This window comes from Planococcus citri, chromosome 5 (genome assembly GCF_950023065.1).
Source record: "Planococcus citri chromosome 5, ihPlaCitr1.1, whole genome shotgun sequence".
Classification (NCBI taxonomy): Eukaryota; Metazoa; Arthropoda; class Insecta; order Hemiptera; family Pseudococcidae; genus Planococcus; species Planococcus citri.
The window spans coordinates 14268041-14286477 of record NC_088681.1 but is presented as its reverse complement, the minus strand read 5'-3'; the positions used below and the strand labels follow the sequence as shown (position 1 = coordinate 14286477).

Below are 18437 nucleotides of genomic sequence, written 5' to 3'. Positions count from 1 at the left end.
ATTCACTTGCCTTGTAAACAGATCAATTCCTATACAATAGTTTCACAAAAACCGAATCTATTGTAAATTGGTTGATCCGTTTGCGAATGATTCACAAGAAAATCTATCAATTTATTTAATCCCCAATCGTTCGTTAATGATTCGATTCGATTGTAAACAGATCAATTGCTGTACAAATATTTATTTCAAATTTTTTGTTGAACATTAATTTGCAAAAAAAAGATCCATTTTTTCAAAAATTCTTCACTACAATATTGTCTAATTAAAAAAGGTCAACAATATCAATTGTAAATAATTATGTTTTTCTATTGTTTCGTTGTGTTTTTTGGATATCATTCTTGATAGATAATTGTTCCATTCTTCGACGTTTATAATACATATATATAAATATATTTTTTTTAAATCTATAGGTATCTTCATTCAATAATAGACTTTTCTTCAAGTTAGGGATCGGGTTGAGATGAATTATACACGGATGCGGTGTGGGAATTTTTTCAATGGCGAAACTCTGAGATTCCTTTCAAGACGAGTGTAAAAATTGGTAGGTATATTAATTTTTTTAAAATGTAATTGCAACATATCGTTCGTATCTTGCTACTAATCTACATATTCCTTTCATTAGAAGGAAAAATTCTTGAAAAGTTGTGGCGTTCGTTAATTTATCATTGCCTGAATCATATTTCCGATCACTAAGTAAGTAGAGGTTATTACAAATGGATTCTTGAAAAATTTCCCCATTCATGTCGCTGAATCTTTTTTTTCAACTAAGTAGAGGAATCGATTTATCAATTGCTATTTTCGCAACTTGAACGAATCTACAAAAATTGCTTAACAGTTTTCGTAAAAATCGAATCAAAATAATATCTAATTCATTTGAGCAGATCATCGTGATTTATTGTAGGTAATTCAATAAATTTTTACCCCTCCCAGTGGCCCGTAAAAAAGTACAGAATTATGTGCTTGATTATTTTTCAATTTTAATCTTTCTAGTTTGATATGAAAAAATTCCTTGAAACGTATCAGCTTCATTTTCATAGCTATTTTACTTACGAGTAGATACTTACTCCCAGCGACGTTTTAGTTATTATAGATTCTGATCTTGATGAACAGGCGTGTATAAGTTCAAAATCGCGGTTGTGAAAACCGACGAATTGTTGAGTCGTTTCCTTTACTTAGTCATTTATGGTGTAACGATCTGTCAAAAATGAAGTGCAACTTTTTACAATTTTTGTTAATTTATTCGATATCCGCGTTGATTTACTACACGCCTACTTACGGAAGGCCTGCAACTGGCGCGGTCGACAATCTTGACGAGACATTGGATAAACAAAACGAAGAGATGAGGAAGATAATCATAATTGAGGAAGTGCACGACCATTTGAATATAGTGAACAAAAAAGTGGAAGTATGGCAATGCGGATTGGGACCTACTCCAAAGCGAACATTACATTAGAGATGCAACATGATAATTTGTACAGACGGATTGTCGATGGGAATGCTGAGCTAACAATGTTTCAAAGTTAATAATAGCCTGCTAAGTACCTATCTTCCGAGTGTCCAAGAATTGAGGATTCGAATAAGCGAAAAAATAAAACGATCTGCTCCAAAGTTTTGTCCCTCTCGACTAGAAGTTTCTCTAAAATATGATATGCATTGGTATGTAATACAACTTTGCCAACATCAAATCCCCTCAAGCGCGATGTTATTAAAATCAAAAGTTTTACCCTTTTCCCTTCGACATTTCGTTGAAATAAGAAGAAATTCTAGAACTTTTTTTAATCTTTTTAAAATGTGAAAAACGTAAGATTTAATCCGGTTATATCACTGCGACCTTATTTTACCAAGAATCTGTTGTTTCATCATCACCGCCAGGCACCATGTTCCAAAAGTTCAAAGCTTTCAAGTTGATCGAGCGACAACATTTTTCAAAACTCATTATCTAGAAAATGGCTGAATCGATTTCGATGAAACATTTAAAATCCCGCTAGGCCTGTACGATTCCTACGAAGTAGTAATACGACCTTCAATTTTTGGTGAATCGTTCATGAACGAATTGATTTATTTTTTGAAAGAACCATTCACCAACGAATTGATCAATTCTTTGATTTATGAATCAATTCGTTCGCGAATGATTTAAAAATTAAAAAATAATTCAATTCGTTCGTGAATGATTCACCAAAAATTGAGCAAACGAATTGATTCGTTCACGAATGATGCACTAAATATTATTCAATTCGTTCGCGAATGATTCATCATAAATTCAGTTGATGAATCGATTCGTTCGCGAACGAGTCACTTATACGAATCGATTCGTTCGCGACTGAGTCACTTATACGAATCAATTCGTTCGCGAATGATTCAAAAAAATAATTCAATTCGTTCGTGAATGATTCACTAAAAATTGAGCAAATGAATCGATTCGTTTGCAAATGAGTCACTAATACAAATCAATTCGTTCGCGAATGATTTACTGAAAATTATTCAATTCGTTCGCGAATGATTCACTAAAAATTATTCAATTCGTTCGCGAATGATTCACTAAAAATTATTCAATTCGTTCGCGAATGATTCACTTACACGACTCGATGCGTTCGCGAACGAGTCACTTGTAAGAATCAATTCGTTCGCGAATGATTTAAAAAATAATTCGATTCGTTCGTGAATGATTCACCAAAACTTGAGCAAACGAATCGATTCGTTCACGAATGATGCACTAAATATTATTCAATTCGTTCGTGAATGATTCATTATAAATTCAGTTGATGAATCGATTCGTTCGCGAACGAGTCACTTAAACGAATCGATTCGTTCGCGACCGAGTCATTTATACGAATCGATTCGTTCGCGACCGAGTCACTTGTACGAATCAATTTGTTCGTGAATGATTCACCAAAAATTGAGCAAATGAATTGATTCGTTTGCAATTGAGTCACTAACACAAATCAATTCGTTCGCGAATGATTTACTGAAAATTATTCAATTCGTTCGCGAATGATTCACCAAAAATTGAGCAAAAGAATCCATTCGTTCGCAAATGAGTCACTAATACAAATCAATTCGTTCGCGAATGATTCACTCAAAATTATTCAATTTGTTCGCGAATGATTCATCAAAAATTGAGTTGATGAATCGATTCGTTCGCGAACGATTCACTTACACGATTCGATCAACACCACCTCAACTGACTCGATTCGTTCGCGAACGAGTCACTTATACGAACCAATTCGTTCGAGATTCGATTCACTTGCCTTGTAAACAGATCAATTCCTATACAATAGTTTCACAAAAACCGAATCAATCGTAAATTGATTGATCCGTTTGCGAATGATTCACCAAAAAATCAATCAATTTATTTAATCCCCAATCGTTCGTTAAATCGTTAATGATTCGATTCGAATGTAAACAGATCAATTGCTGTACAAGTATTTATTTCAAATTTTTTGTTGAACGTAAATTTGTAAAAAAAAGATCCGTTTTTTCAAAAATTCTTCACTATAATATTGTCTAATTAAAAAAGGTCAACAATACAATTGTAAATATGTTTTGTATTGTTTCGTTGTGTTTTTTGGATATCATTAATGATAGATAATTGTTCCATTCTTCGATATTTACATGTACAATGTATGTATTAGGTATGCGATTTTGTTATGATTTAAATTGTTCTTTATTGTTTGCAAACCCGAACTCAAATACTTAGTGTAATATTATGCATGTTCTATGTTTTCTTATTTTTGTAATTTTATTGGAATTTATGATTTTGAAGTAATTACAATTGAATTCTTTTTAAAAAAATTCCAAAGTGTCGCCGAATCTTTTTTTTTCAACTTGATGAATCGATTTATCATTGCTATTTTCGCAACTTTAACAAATCTACAAAAATTGCTCAACAGTTTTCATGAAAATCAAGGCAAATTAATCTCTAATCTATCTGAGCAGATCATGATTTCAGGGGTGCTGTGATCCCCCTGAGCATTTGATGAGTTCTCCCCTATTTTCAGTAAAACTCCCACCCCCCCCCCATATACTTCCACAAAAATTTTTTCAACTAAATTGGCCAGAGATTGTTCAAAACATTTTTTAAAAACGGAAGTTGGAAACAAAAATGTTAAATAATTATTTAAGTGTACCTAATATTGCTAATCTATTCGTTTATTATTTAAGTGTACCTAATATTGCTAATCTATTCGTTTCATTAGATTGAAAAATTCTTGAAAAGTTGAAGGTTCATGCAAGAGGAAACGATTTACCTATCAATTGATATTTTCGCAACTTGAACAAATCTACAAAAATTGCTCAACAGTTTTCGTAAAAATCGAAGCAAATTAATTTCTAATTCATTTGAGCACATCATGATTTGAAAGTCGATAAATTTTTACCCTTCCCAGCGGCCCATAAAAAAGTAGGTACAGAACTATATAGGTACTTGATTAAGTTTTCGATTTTCATCTTTCTAGCTTGATATGAAAAAATTCCTTGAAACCTATCAGCTTCATTTTCATAGCTATTTTACTTACGAGTACTTACTCCCAACGACGTTTTAGTTAGGTGTTATAGATTCTCCTACGAATTTTTGTGTCGTTTCCTTTAGTCATTTTTGGTGTAGGTAGTGATCTGTCAGAAATGAAGTACAACTTTTTACTTTTTTTATTTATTTATTTATTTAATACCCGCGTTGATTTTCTACATGCCTACTTACGGAAGGCCTACATCTGATGCGGACAACGATGAGGCCTCAGAAATGGAATTGAAGGAATTAAAGGCAGAGTTGGATAGTATTAACGAACGATGGGAAGCTGATATCAAAGAATATAAGATGCAACAAGATAATTTTTACAGACGGATTGTGGATGGAGATGGTGAGCTAACAATGTTGCCTACATCTGATGCGGACGACGAGGATGCCTCAGAAACGGAATTGAAGGAATTAAAGGCAAAGTTGGATCGTATAAACAAACGACGGGAAGATTTCAAAGCATTGAAGGTGGAACAAGATAATTTGTACAGACGGATTGTGGATGGAGATGGTGAGCTAACAATGTTTCCAATGTTGATAATAGCAGCTGCTATCTTCCGAGTGTCCAAGAATTGGGGATTTGAATAAGTGAAAAAAATGAAATAAAATAATCTGCTCTGAAGTTTTATCCCTCTCGACTAAAAGTTTCTCTAAAATATATGATAGTCATTGGTACCTATTTGGTAACGTCTATCCTTCAGTATACCTATTGCAAATAATATAACCTCACGTTTAAAAAAAGGGGGTTTGAAAAAGAACACGTTAGAAAGGCTCGTCTCACAAAAAGTTACTGATATCTACTGTGCAGGGAGTTGGAGAATGGTTGGTTGGTACCTACCTACCTACCTACCTACCTACCTGCCTACGTACCTACTTCAGAATAGGCTGGCTGCCATATAAGCAACTGAACAATTTCTATCATTTTAAAACCTGAGCATTACCTAAATCGAATTTTCATTGCAATTTCCCGACATCCGCTCACTTTCTAATGAAGACTTTAATCAAATTTTGACCATGGATACTTCATGAATGTTGGAAATTGAAATGTACCTACCTACTTGTCTGAAGAAGTGAGCGGTATTAGTTGGGAAATTTTTGATCACGGCGACCTTTTTCTACCAAGAATCGGTTGTCGAACATCCGTAAGAGCAACTTTCAAAAAATTATTAGGTATATAGGCACTCGAGTTACTATTAGGGATGGGCCAATTTTCATTTTCATCTTTTACCTTGTAGGCCCTTTCAATTTTTGACAAACTTGTTTATTGTCTACTCAAGTTTTCAGTCCTTGTTAAAAAAAAAAAGAATACTACCTACATACTTATGTATAATCAATGGGAAACTGGAATAAGTAGGTATGAGTGGTTATTTCAAAGAGGATGAGAAAGGCTTTAATTTTGCATTGAAACAATAACTTAAACCCTTATTTTTTCGATGATTAGGGACTTATTGTACTTGATTTTACAATTTTGACGTGGGCACATGTTTCCCAATTTCGGCTTATAAAAACCCCTATTCTTGGAATCGCAGTGAATTTACAGTTTAAACTCATTAGTTTTTCTAAAGCTTCGTACGACTTTAATTCCAGAGAACATCAGGGATCAAGTTAAAGATGTCCTAATAAAAGCTCGCAAGCGAAGAGATGATTTGAATCCTACGACTTTAATTCCAGAGAACATCAGGGATCGAGTTAAAGATGTCCTAATAAAAGCTCGCAAGAGAAGAGATGATTTGAATCGAGAACAGTAATTTAATTTATCACTTTGTAATAGTGAGAGTGAGAAAGACTGCGAATGGGAAAGATAAGGATAATACCAGATAAAGGAGATATTCTTGTATTTTTGTTACAGGCGAATTCTGAGAAATATTCGTTAGAGAGGAAATATTTCTCAGGTGCCTGCTTAGCTCAAATTGGAGACACTTAGTCAATCTACTACACTATTCATCAACACATATCCTCAGTTTCATTTATAATCAAAAGCAAAATGATAACTCAAGGAGCAATTATGTACAATAATTTTAATCAGAAATATTTATACAATAATTGAGATGTCTGTACCAAATAATTTACAAGAGTCTAGACGTAAATTCTGTGTTGCCAATAGATACAATAGACCACAATCCATGTACACGAAAAAGTGCTCTAGAAGTTGATTTTGTAGTTTTTTTTTCGGGAACCAAAAAAACGCGCTGCCAAAATGAAGGTACTATGTGCCCCATTCAGAAAAGTGCAATTTTGAAATTTTTCCCTTGCACAAATGGGGGGGGGGGGAGTGGGCCCTCAAAAAGATTTGTGTTGGGGGACTTCTCCCGATACCAAATATGTGATTTTTTTTTCGTGACACCCTGCACAACTGCATATTATGGCACTTTGAATGCGATTTTTATGCATTTTTGGCCAATTTCGACGATAAAATGGCTCTTATGACCAGAGTATGGCCTGGAACCAGCGGATTCTTGGACGTGTGTTAAACGGGGACATTTGAAGTCCAACTGCGCAAAAACGGTGAAAAAATACTTGCACAACGCGATTTTATGCTCACTAATGGGTTTGTCAGCTACCCCCCACCACCGGAATTCAACAATGCATTATCTATCCGATAATATCGATGCGACCTATCAAAATGGTATAAAATTTTGCGCTGAACTCTAAAATCGCAGACATTTTTCATTTCAGGGTGTCTACAGCACGAAAAAAGTACGAATTTACGAAAAAAGCACGAAATTTGAAAATGACCCAAAAAAGTACGAAAAAACGTCAAAAATGTACGAAATTCACGAAATTTGTACGAAATTTTGAAAGGATTCCATTGTTAATTTTCCGACAAAGTCACCAATATATCCTCAAATTTCTTATTTTTTCAAAAATTTTCGCCCTCGCTTCGATCGGGCCAATTTAGTGCCTTTTCTCCGCAAACAATTTCAAAAAACATTGATAAAATTTAAAAAAATTGAGATGAAAAACAAAGTTTCTTACATTAAAATTGATATTGTTCTACTAGTCCAGTAGAATTAGCAAAAAAACAGGCTCTATAGTGAATCTCTAGGTGGCAAGCTGATTTTTGGTATACTGGTCCATTTTGATGTCCTGAAAACGAATCCGAGGAGTCCCCTACTGTCCCGGGTGTGCTTTCCCCCAAATTGTGGATCTTAGCCCCCCAAAATCGGTTTTTGACCAATTCATCGAAAAATATTGACTCTAGCGCAAAAGTGGTTGAAGAATGTTGTTCTACGTCAAATTTCCGATCTAGTGATATATCAACTTTCCTTCTACCCCTAAGGGGGGTGGAACCACAACCATTCAAAAAAGGGGGGTTCCCTGAAAAATACATAACGGCTATAGGCGCCTAAGAGGGGTGAAATGGTCCCTGAAAGCGTTCGAGTTGATATTAGCATGAAAAGTGGGTACCATAGAGAAATCTCCGCGAAAAAAATTTTAGATCCACACCCCCTCCCAATTTTGCGGAACCCCCCTTTTTTGAAATTTCAGTAACACTTTTCTCAGCCCCATTTCAACCGATTTTGAAAATTTTTCTGGAAGTTATGTATATCCTTGATAGGTATCCCCAAAAAAATTTTCAACCCCCTCCCCTTATATTTACCCCTCGAAATGGCGTTTTTTTCATTTTTTTAGGCCTATTAACAATCAAAATTGCGAGGTACAATTTTGTAAACACGTTTTTTGGATGTATTTTTGGCCCCCAAACATCATATACTATATTAGAACTTTTTGCTTTGGTGCGCCGTGGTGAAAACTTGGAATAATGTATCGTAGGGGGGTAGGGGGTGAAATGGGAATTTTGAAAAAAATAACTATCAATGAGTAGGGTATCGTTTTCATATGATTCGATACCGCTGAGCACGAATATGACCTCAGATTTTCTGCTACACTCACCTACCCCTCTCCAGAGCCCCTCAGCCCCCTCAATTTTCACGATTTTCGAAATATAGTTATTTTGATGATGTTGGTGTCGTTTTCATATGATTCGATACCGCTGAGCACGAATATGACCTCACATTTTCTGCTACACTCACCTACCCCTCTCCAGAGCCCCTCAGCCCCCCACAATTTTCACGAATTTTCGAAATAAAGTTATTTTGATGATTAGCAAAAAAACAGGCTCTATATGTAGTGAATCTGTAGGTGGCAAGCTGATTTTTGGTATACTGGTCCATTTTGATGTCCTGAAAACGAATCCGAGGAGTCCCCTACTGTCCCGGGTGTGCTTTCCCCCAAATTGTGGATCTTAGCCCCCCAAAATCGGTTTTTGACCAATATATCGAGAACTATCATCCAAAAAACGTGTTTACAAAATTGTACCTCGCAATTTTGATTGTTAATAGGCCTAAAAAAATGAAAAAAACGCCATTTCGAGGGGTAAATATAAGGGGAGGGGGTTGAAAATTTTTTTGGGGATACCTATCAAGGATATACATAACTTCCAGAAAAATTTTCAAAATCGGTTGAAATGGGGCTGAGAAAAGTGTTACTGAAATTTCAAAAAAGGGGGGTTCCGCAAAATTGGGAGGGGGTGTGGATCTGAAATTTTTTGCGCGGAGGTTTCTCTATGGTACCCACTTTTCATGCTAATATCAACTCGAACGCTTTCAGGGACCATTTCACCAAAGTTGATATATCACTAGATCGGAAATTTGACGTAGAACAACATTCTTCAACCACTTTTGCGCTAGAGTCAATATTTTTCGATGAATTGGTCAAAAACCGATTTTGGGGGGCTAAGATCCACAATTTGGGGGAAAGCACACCCGGGACAGTAGGGGACTCCTCGGATTCGTTTTCAGGACATCAAAATGGACCAGTATACCAAAAATCAGCTTGCCACCTAGAGATTCACTATTCGAAGCTAATTCTACTGGACTATACTTTTCGAACTACAATTTTCTAAAGCTTTTGCCATCGCTTCGCTTGGGATTCTTTTCTTTTCTTTTTCAAAATTGAAATTCTTCAAAAAAATATATCAATTTAGTATTCAATTTTTATAGTTTCAAAATGAAGAAATAAAATTCTCGCATGCTTCTCACATACTTCTCGAAATACATTTTTTCAATAGTTTTCACTTTCACTGGGGCCTGTTCTCTGACTTTTTAAACAAAATCAAAATTCACATCCTAAAAAAATATTTCCAGTTCAAAAATTTAAAAAACCAAAAAACGAACTCTTTGCATTAAGTATAAAACATTGTTTTTTTTATAGCTCTTTCAAAATACGAATTTTCCAAAGTTTTTGCCCTCGCTTCGCTCGGGCCTTTAATCTTTTTTTTCAAGTTTTTTGAAATCAAATTTTCAAAAACTTTCGCCCTTGCTTCGCTCGGGCAATTTTTTTTCTTCTTTTAAATTTGAAAAAAAATCACATTTGAGCCCCCAAAAATTCAAAACAGAAAGTGAAAATTTTTGTAAGTCTTATGATTATGAGTGACATCAATCAGCAAAATTGGTATTTTTTCCCTATTTCTGTTGACCAATTTTCAATTAAACCCCCTCCCTCTCTCAAAAGACCTCTATGGGCAAATTATATTCGTTCCGGTCTCGTATTGGCTCTTGATGGTCCAGACCACACTGCTCAGCACGTTCAAATTTTGATTTTTGTGGCCGAAATGACATGACACGCCCCCTCCCCTCCATGTAGATTCAAAGGATGACTATTAATAATATATTGTACGAAAAAAATATGATAAAAGTACGAAAAAGGTACGAAATTTTGTTTTCTGGATTTAGTAGACACCCTGCATTTCCACCCCCGCATGGTGCCGTTTTGTCCCCCAAACTGAATGCAACTATGATATTGAACACATTTTGCACATTTCGCGTTGATGGTGAGGATTTATGTGTACGCAATCAGAATGAATCTCATATTCGTTATTTGGGAATATTTTTGCTTCAAAATTTTTCATTCAATCTCCACCCCCTCCCCTCCCCTTTCAGGACTATGTTAGAACATAGATTTTAAAACTTAGACATGACCCATCGAAATGGTATAAAATTTTGCGCTGAGCTCAAAAATTGCAATCATTTTTCATTTGCACCCCCTCGGTGGAGTTTTTTCTCACATTCGGAGGCACCGTGAAGAAAATTTTTTTTTTTAATTCCAGCGATCAGGAGAGCAAAAAATCAACAAACAAAAGCAATAACACGTTCAATATGTTACCTCCCGTCTCGCCCCACCGAAAATTCCGTTTAAAAAAAAATGTGAGAAGGAGTAGTTCATTTTTTTATTTTTAAATTTTTAGAATGTGAATGATGTCTTTTTGAAGGAAGTTGATTTTGAAAATGATAAAAGACAGGCCTGATCGAGGGGGAAAGCTCTTAAAAATTTGTATTTTAAGAGCCATAAAAACGATGTTTTGTTGTGAGAAGTTTATTTTTTGGCTTTAGAAATAAAAAAAGATAATTTGGATAAAAAATGATTTTTTTAGTTAAAAAAATGAAAAAAAATTCAAAAAAGTGACTTTTTTGGAAGAAAAGTGACCAATAGTGACTTTTTGATGAAAAAAGTAACCAAAAGTGACTTTTCGTGAAAAAAGTGACCAAGTTACTATAAATGTGACCTGCTACGATGCCTGCATTCGTTATCTGGGCATGTTTCTGTTATTTTTTCATCTTTCATTTTTGTTCCAATTTTCTTATTTTTTCATATTTTTCTCTCGTTGTTCTTAAGTTTCTGTTTTTTTCTCATTTCATTTCGTTTTTTCCGTTTGCATTTTTGGAATTTTTTATTTATGTTGCATTTTTTTGTTTGTATTTTTTAAAATCATTTTTCTACTTTAGTTTTTACTCATTTCACATCATTTTTTTTTCATTTACATTTTTTATATCTTTCACTGTTGTTCCATTTTTTGATTTGTATTTATTTTTTATTTTTCTATTTTTTCTTATTTTATATCCTTTATTCCTTTTCATTTATACTTTTTTCATCTTTCATTTTTGTTCCAATTTCCTTATTTGTTTGTATTTTTTTCTCGTTTTTAGTTTTCTGTTTTTTTCTCATTTCATTTCGTTTTTTTCGCGTATTTTTTTGGAAATTTTCATTCATGTTCCATTTTTCCGTTTGTATTTTTTTAATCGTTTTTCTTATTTTGTGTTCACTCATTTCACATCATTTTTTTTCAATTACCTACATTTTTTGTATCCTTCACTGTTGTTCCATTTTTTGCTTTGTTCCAATGTTCTTATTGGTTGTAAGTGTTCAATTTCATAGTTAGCTTTATGGAGGGCCGGAGCAAAACGCCATCATGCGGGGGTAGAAATGAAAAATGATTGCAATTTTTGAGCTCAGCGCAAAATTTTATACCATTTCGATGGGTCATGTCTATGTTTTAAAATCTGTGTTCTAACATAGTCCTGAAATGGGAGGGGAGGGGAGGGGAGGGGAGGGGGTGGAGATTGAATGAAAAATTTTGAAGCAAAAATATTCCCCAAATAACGAATATGAGATTCATTCTGATTGCGTACACATAAATCCTCACCATCAACGCGAAATGTGCAAAATGTGTTCAATATCATAGTTGGATTCAGTTTGGGGGACAAAACGCCACCATGCGGGGGTGGAAATGAAAAATGTCTGCGATTTTAGAGTTCAGCGCAAAATTTTATACCATTTTGATAGGTCGCATCGATATTATCGGATAGATAATGCATTGTTGAATTCCGGTGGTGGGGGGTAGCTGACAAACCCATTAGTGCGCATAAAATCTCGTTGTGCAAGTATTTTTTCACCGTTTTTGCGCAGTTGGACTTCAAATGTCCTCGTTTAACACACGTCCAAGAATCCGCTGGTTCCAGGCCATACTCTGGTCATAAGAGCCATTTTATCGTCGAAATTGGCCAAAAATGCATAAAAATCGCATTCAAAGTGCCATAATAATTATGCAGTTGTGCAGGGTGTCACGGAAAAAAATCACATATTTGGTATCGGGAGAAGTCCCCCAACACAACCCCGTCGAGTTTTTGTGGTTCCGACCATGTCCCCAAAATCATCTTTTTAAGGGTCCACACCCCATTTGTGCAAGGGAAAAATTTCAAAATTGCACTTTTCTGATTGGGGCACATAGTACCTTCATTTTGGCAGCGCGTTTTTTTGGTTACCGAAAAAAAAATACAAAATCAACTTCTAGAGCACTTTTTTGTGTACATGGATTGTGGTCTAAGAGGAATCGATTTATCAATAATTGCTATTTTCGCAACTTGAACGAATCTACAAAAATTGCTTAACAGTTTTCATAAAAACCGAATCAAAATAATCTCTAATTCATTTGAGCAGATCATCATGATTTATTGTAATTCAATAAATTTTTACCCCTCCCAGTGGCCCGTAAAAAAGTACAGAATCATGTGCTTGATTATTTTTCATTTTTAATCTTTCTAGTTTGATATGAAAAAATTCCTTGAAACGTATCAGCTTCATTTTCATAGCTATTTTACTTACGAGTAGATACTTACTCCCAGCGACGTTTTATGTTATCATAGATTCTGATTTTATGAACAGGCGTGTATAAGTTCAAAATCGCGGTTGTGAAAACCGACGAATTGTCGAGTCGTTTCCTTTACTTAGTCATTTATGGTGTAGCGATCTGTCAAGAATGAAGTGCAACTTTTTACAATTTTTTTTAATTTATTCGATATCCGCGTTGATTTACTACACGCCTACTTACGGAAGGCCTGCAACTGGCGCGGTCGACGATCTTGACGAGACATTGGATAAACAAAAGGAAGAGATTAGGAAGATATTCATAATCGATGATGTACACGAACCGTTGAATATAGTGAACCAAAGAGTGGATGTATGGCAATTTGGATTGGGATTGGGAACTACTCCAAAGCGAACATTACATTAGAGATGCAACATGATAATTTGTACAGACGGATTGTCGATGGGAATGCTGAGCTAACAATGTTTCAAAGTTAATAATAGCCTGCTAAGTACCTACCTATCTTACGAGTGTCCAAGAATTGAGGATTCGAATAAGCGAAAAAATAAAATGATCTGCTCTAAAGTTTTGTCCCTCTCCACTAGAAGTTTCTCTAAAATATGATATTCATTGGTATGTAATACAACTTTGCCAACATCAAATCCCCTCAAACGCGATGTTATTACAATCAAAAGTTTTACCCTTTTCCCTTCGACATTTCGTTGAAATAAGAAGAAATTCTTCATTGGACTACGATGATTGAAAAAAAAATTGAAAATTTGCGCATTAGAACTTTTTAAAATCTTTTTAAAACGTGAAAAACGTAAGATTTAATCCGGTTATATCACTGCGACCTTATTTTACCAAGAATCTGTTGTTCCATCATCACCACCAGGCACCATGTTCCAAAAGTTCAAAGCTTTCAAGTTGATCGAGCGACAACATTTTTTCCAACATTTTTCAAAACTCGTTATCTAGAAAACCGCTGAACCGATTTCGATGAAACATTTAAAATCTCGCTAGGCTTGTACGATTCCTACGAAGTAGTAATACGACCCTCAATTTTTGGTGAATCGTTCATGAACGAATTGATTTATTTTTTGAAAGAACCATTCGCGAACGAATTGATCAATTCTTTGATTTATGAATCAATTCGTTCGCGAATGATTTAAAAAATAATTCAATTCGTTCGTGAATGATTCACCAAAAATTGAGCAAACGAATCGATTCGTTCACGAATGATGCACTAAATATTATTCAATTCGTTCGCGAATGATTCATCATAAATTCAGTTGATGAATCGATTCGTTCGCGAACGAGTCACTTATAGGAATCGATTCGTTCGCGACTGAGTCACTTATACGAATCAATTCGTTCGCGAACGAGTCGCTTGTACGAATCAATTCGTTCGCGAACGAGTCACTTGTACGAATCAATTCGTTCGCGAACGAGTCACTTGTACGAATCAATTCGTTCGCGAATGATTTAAAAAAATAATTCAATTCGTTCGTGAATGATTCACCAAAAATTGAGCAAATGAATCGATTCGTTTGCAAATGAGTCACTAATACAAATCAATTCGTTCACGAATGATTCACCAAAAACTGACCAAAAGAATCCATTCGTTCGCAAATGAGTCACTAATACAAATCAATTCGTTCGCGAATGATTCACTAAAAATTATTCAATTCGTTCGCGAATGATTTATCAAAAATTGAGTTGATGAATCGATTCGTTCGCGAATGATTCACTTACACGACTCGATTCGTTCGCGAACGAGTCACTTGTAAAAATCAATTCGTTCGCGAATGATTTAAAAATAATTCAATTCGTTCGTGAATGATTCACCAAAACTTGAGCAAACAAATCGATTCGTTCACGAATGATGCACTAAATATTTTTCAATTTGTTCGCGAACGATTCATCATAAATTCAGTTGATGAATCGATTCGTTCGCGAACGAATCACTTAAACGAATCGATTCGTTCGCGACCGAGTCATTTATACGAATCGATCCGTTCGCGACCGAGTCACTTGTACGAATCAATTCGTTCGTGAATGATTCACCAAAAATTGAGCAAATGAATCGATTCGTTTGCAATTGAGTCACTAATACAAATCAATTCGTTCGCGAATGATTTACTGAAAATAATTCAATTCGTTCGTGAATGATTCACCAAAAATTGAGCAAATGAATCGATTCGTTCGCAAATGAGTCACTAATACAAATCAATTCGTTCGCGAACGATTCACTCACATGATTCGATCAACACCACCTCAACTGACTCGATTCGTTCGCGAACGAGTCACTTATACGAACCAATTCGTTCGGGATTCGATTCACTTGCCTTGTAAACAGATCCCATCAATTCCTATACAATAGTTTCACAAAAACCGAATCAATCGTAAATTGATTGATCCGTTTGCGAATGATTCACCAAAAAATCAATCAATTTATTTAATCCCCAATCGTTCGTTAATGATTCGATTCGAATGTAAACAGATCAATTGCTGCACAAATATTTATTTCAAATTTTTTGTTGAACGTAAATTTGTAAAAAAAAGATCCTTTTTTTCAAAAATTCTTCACTATAATATTGTCTAATTAAAAAGGGTCAACGATACAATTGTAAATATGTTTTGTATTGTTTCGTTGTGTTTTTTGGATATCATTCATGATAGATACTTAATATTGTTCCATTCTTCGATATTTATATGTATATGTATGTATTGTATTAGGTATGCGATTTTGTTATGACTTAAAATTGTTCTTTATTGTTTGCAAACCCGAACTCAAATACTTAGTGTAATATTATGCATGTTTTATGTTTTCTTATTTTTGTAATTTTATTGGAATTTATGATTTAGAGGTTATTACAATTGAATTCTTTTTTAAAAAATTCCAAAGTGTCGCTGAATCTTTTTTTTTTCAACTTGCAGAATCGATTTATCATTGCTATTTTCGCAACTTCAACAAATCTTCAAAAATTGCTCAACAGTTTTCTTAAAAATCAAGGCAAATTAATCTCTAATCTATCTGAGCAGATCATGATTTTGAAAGTCAATAAATTTCTAGCCTTCCCAGTGGCCCATAAAAAAGTACAGAACTTAGTATATGTACTTGATTATTTTTCAATTTTAATCTTTAGTAATTGTGAATTAATAATTCTTTGAGTATTTAATTCTCTCAAGACAATATAGACAGCCAGGTGTTGTAATTCCACGCCATTGTAAGTAATAATTAATAAACTCTGAATTTATGGAAGTTTCAAAAATAGGTAGTTTTTTCCCCTTAAATTCGTACTTCGATAGTTAAAAAAGACGAAAATTTTTTCACTTTCACTTCTTTAGCTCTAAATTATTGAGTTTGAATAACACGAATCTTTAGGTAGGTACTTCGGTACTTAATTAGGTATGTATACTTACCTATATGATAAGTGACCATTTTTTTTTTGGTTGAGATTTTATATAAAAGTGGTAAAAATAACCCTTTTATGAACACGTTTACCAATTTTTCATCTTGCATAGATCTTCTTGATCAATTGCGTTACTGATCCAGCTCGTAGAAAAATAATAAACGAAATAAAATTAGCAATTCAGCGTCGCAAAGAGCAACTTTTCATTATGGTATCTTGAATGACTCATCATCAACGTCAAAGTTGCCAAGCAAATCGAAAAAGATAATTTTTACGCTAGCATGTCCAGGTCCCTTCAAATCACTGGGTAGGTAAACATACGTACTTGTGCTTTGGATGGGTCACTAATGTTATTAAAGAAGGAGGAGGCATTATTCGATGGCGAGAAACTTTGCATCCGAAGTTGAAAAAAAAATCAAACCAATAAAACAATTATTTATTTTCAAAAATTTTGATTTCTGGGAAAGATTCTTTCAAATAAGTAGCTCCTTCATAAGGAAAAACCTTCCACGGTTTCTCCAACAATGTTGACTTCCTCAAATTAATACACTCTGAAAACACCTTAGTTGAAACAAAATTATTGAAATAAATTCACTATTTTTTACACTTTGAAATTTTTTCAGTTGAAAAATCAAAATTGAAAAAAAAATGATAAAAATAAAAACTTGAGAAATTTTTTACCTGAAATTTCAAATGTGTGATTGGGCAACAACAACTACAATGAAGTTGAAACCAATTTTCAATATTCAAAATAGGCTTCAAAATATGTTTTAAAAATGCAAAATGAAAAAATCCAAAATTTGAAGAAACAGTTAAAAAATTATTATACAAATAAAAATTGAAAAAAATATAAAAACTTGAGAAAATTCTTTACCTAAAAATATCTCAAAAAGTACGATTTGGCAAGTACAACTCTACTGAACTTGAAATCTTTTTTCCAATATTCGGAGGTGTTCGATATTTTTGAGCATGTTGTAGGTAGGTAAATAGAAAAAAAACACGGACTTACCTTTCATACACCCGTTGACTTTATTATCAATCCGTTAATGTGTTGAACAACCTAAAAGTATTGAAGACTTGAATTGTCTCAAGAGATATGATGGGAATTATAGTGAATCAATTCTGTCAAAGTGAGTATAGAAAGATAAATGCATTCACATCATGAATTGTATTGTTGAATAGGTATTAGGAAATTGATGAATATTTTTAGACTAGGGAAAGTAGTGAGTGATGTAGGTATAAAAGGATTCACGTATTTGGATTATTGGGATGGGTAAATATGAAGAAAGGAAACCTACCTATCAACATAAAATTAAGCTCTATCAATTCATGAGAATAAGATTCTAATTAACAATCCAAAAACCAAAAGAAAGGGGAGAAAAAATACACTATTTACATAATAGGCAGAGCCTATTTCAACGGACTCGTCCTAGTTATTTCTTAATTCGAATTGTAACTATTATTTCATGATTACAAACATTCCAAACTCAAGGTAGGAATTAGATGGTACTATCTTATTAAATCTCTACAAGATTATCTTTGATTGTTAAACTAGGTCCTTTGAGTCCTTAACTAGACTATCTTATTGGAATCTAATTACTAAACCATTACCTTGGATAAATCATAATTAAATTACAACTGAGCCATTTACCTTGGCTATCTCAAAACCTAATTAAGTATGAAGAAAGACCTATATTCTGACCGGAACTGGCATGGGACCTAGTCCCAGCCTAGCCGGTGTACTCAAAATAATGACTTACTCCATTGGATCCAATACTCAAACTATGAAGAAAATAAGTCCATTTGTTCAAATCAACTTTCACAACGCAAATATCAGATCATTGAAATAGTTTTTAATTCATTCGAATAAACACAATTTACATTGTATTACAAAATTGAGAATAAAAAAGGAAAAAATAAGTGATCGAACATAAACACGTTCTTACTATTGAATTGAATAATATACTACTGAAGCCAGGTAGGTAAGTACCTAGCGTCATAAACTTTTCCATTTCCCACTCTAGATTTATTCTCTGACGTAAGCTCATTGAGTCCAAGTCGCAAGTACAGTCTATCCCATGAT

The 18437-nt window shown here is 34.0% G+C and overlaps 1 protein-coding gene across 2 annotated transcripts; it reads left to right on the top strand.

Annotated features, from left to right (window-relative positions):
• The first annotated feature begins 965 nt into the window (after positions 1-965).
• LOC135849545 (uncharacterized) lies at positions 966-9211 on the top strand. 2 transcript variants are annotated; one of them, XM_065370070.1, is made up of 4 exons: positions 971-4625; positions 4837-5024; positions 6101-6257; positions 6363-9211. In XM_065370070.1, exons 1-4 carry the CDS (start codon positions 4621-4623, stop codon positions 6385-6387), a joined length of 375 nt encoding a protein of 124 aa, XP_065226142.1. In that variant the 5' UTR covers positions 971-4620; the 3' UTR covers positions 6388-9211. The 2 variants fall into 2 exon arrangements, with proteins under 2 accessions (XP_065226141.1, XP_065226142.1); XM_065370069.1 differs by having other exon boundaries at positions 966-5024; positions 6363-9208.
• The last annotated feature ends 9226 nt before the right edge of the window (positions 9212-18437 follow it).

Excerpts from the sequence above, each read along its gene's own strand:
- LOC135849545 (XM_065370069.1), top strand. The coding sequence starts at position 4,685 with ATGCCTACTTACGGAAGGCCTACATCTGATGCGGACAACGATGAGGCC. Across the intron at positions 5,025-6,100 it reads ACGGATTGTGGATGGAGATG|AGAACATCAGGGATCAAGTT; the intron begins GTGAGCTAACAA and ends CTTTAATTCCAG. Across the intron at positions 6,258-6,362 it reads GATGATTTGAATCGAGAACA|GCGAATTCTGAGAAATATTC; the intron begins GTAATTTAATTT and ends TTTTTGTTACAG.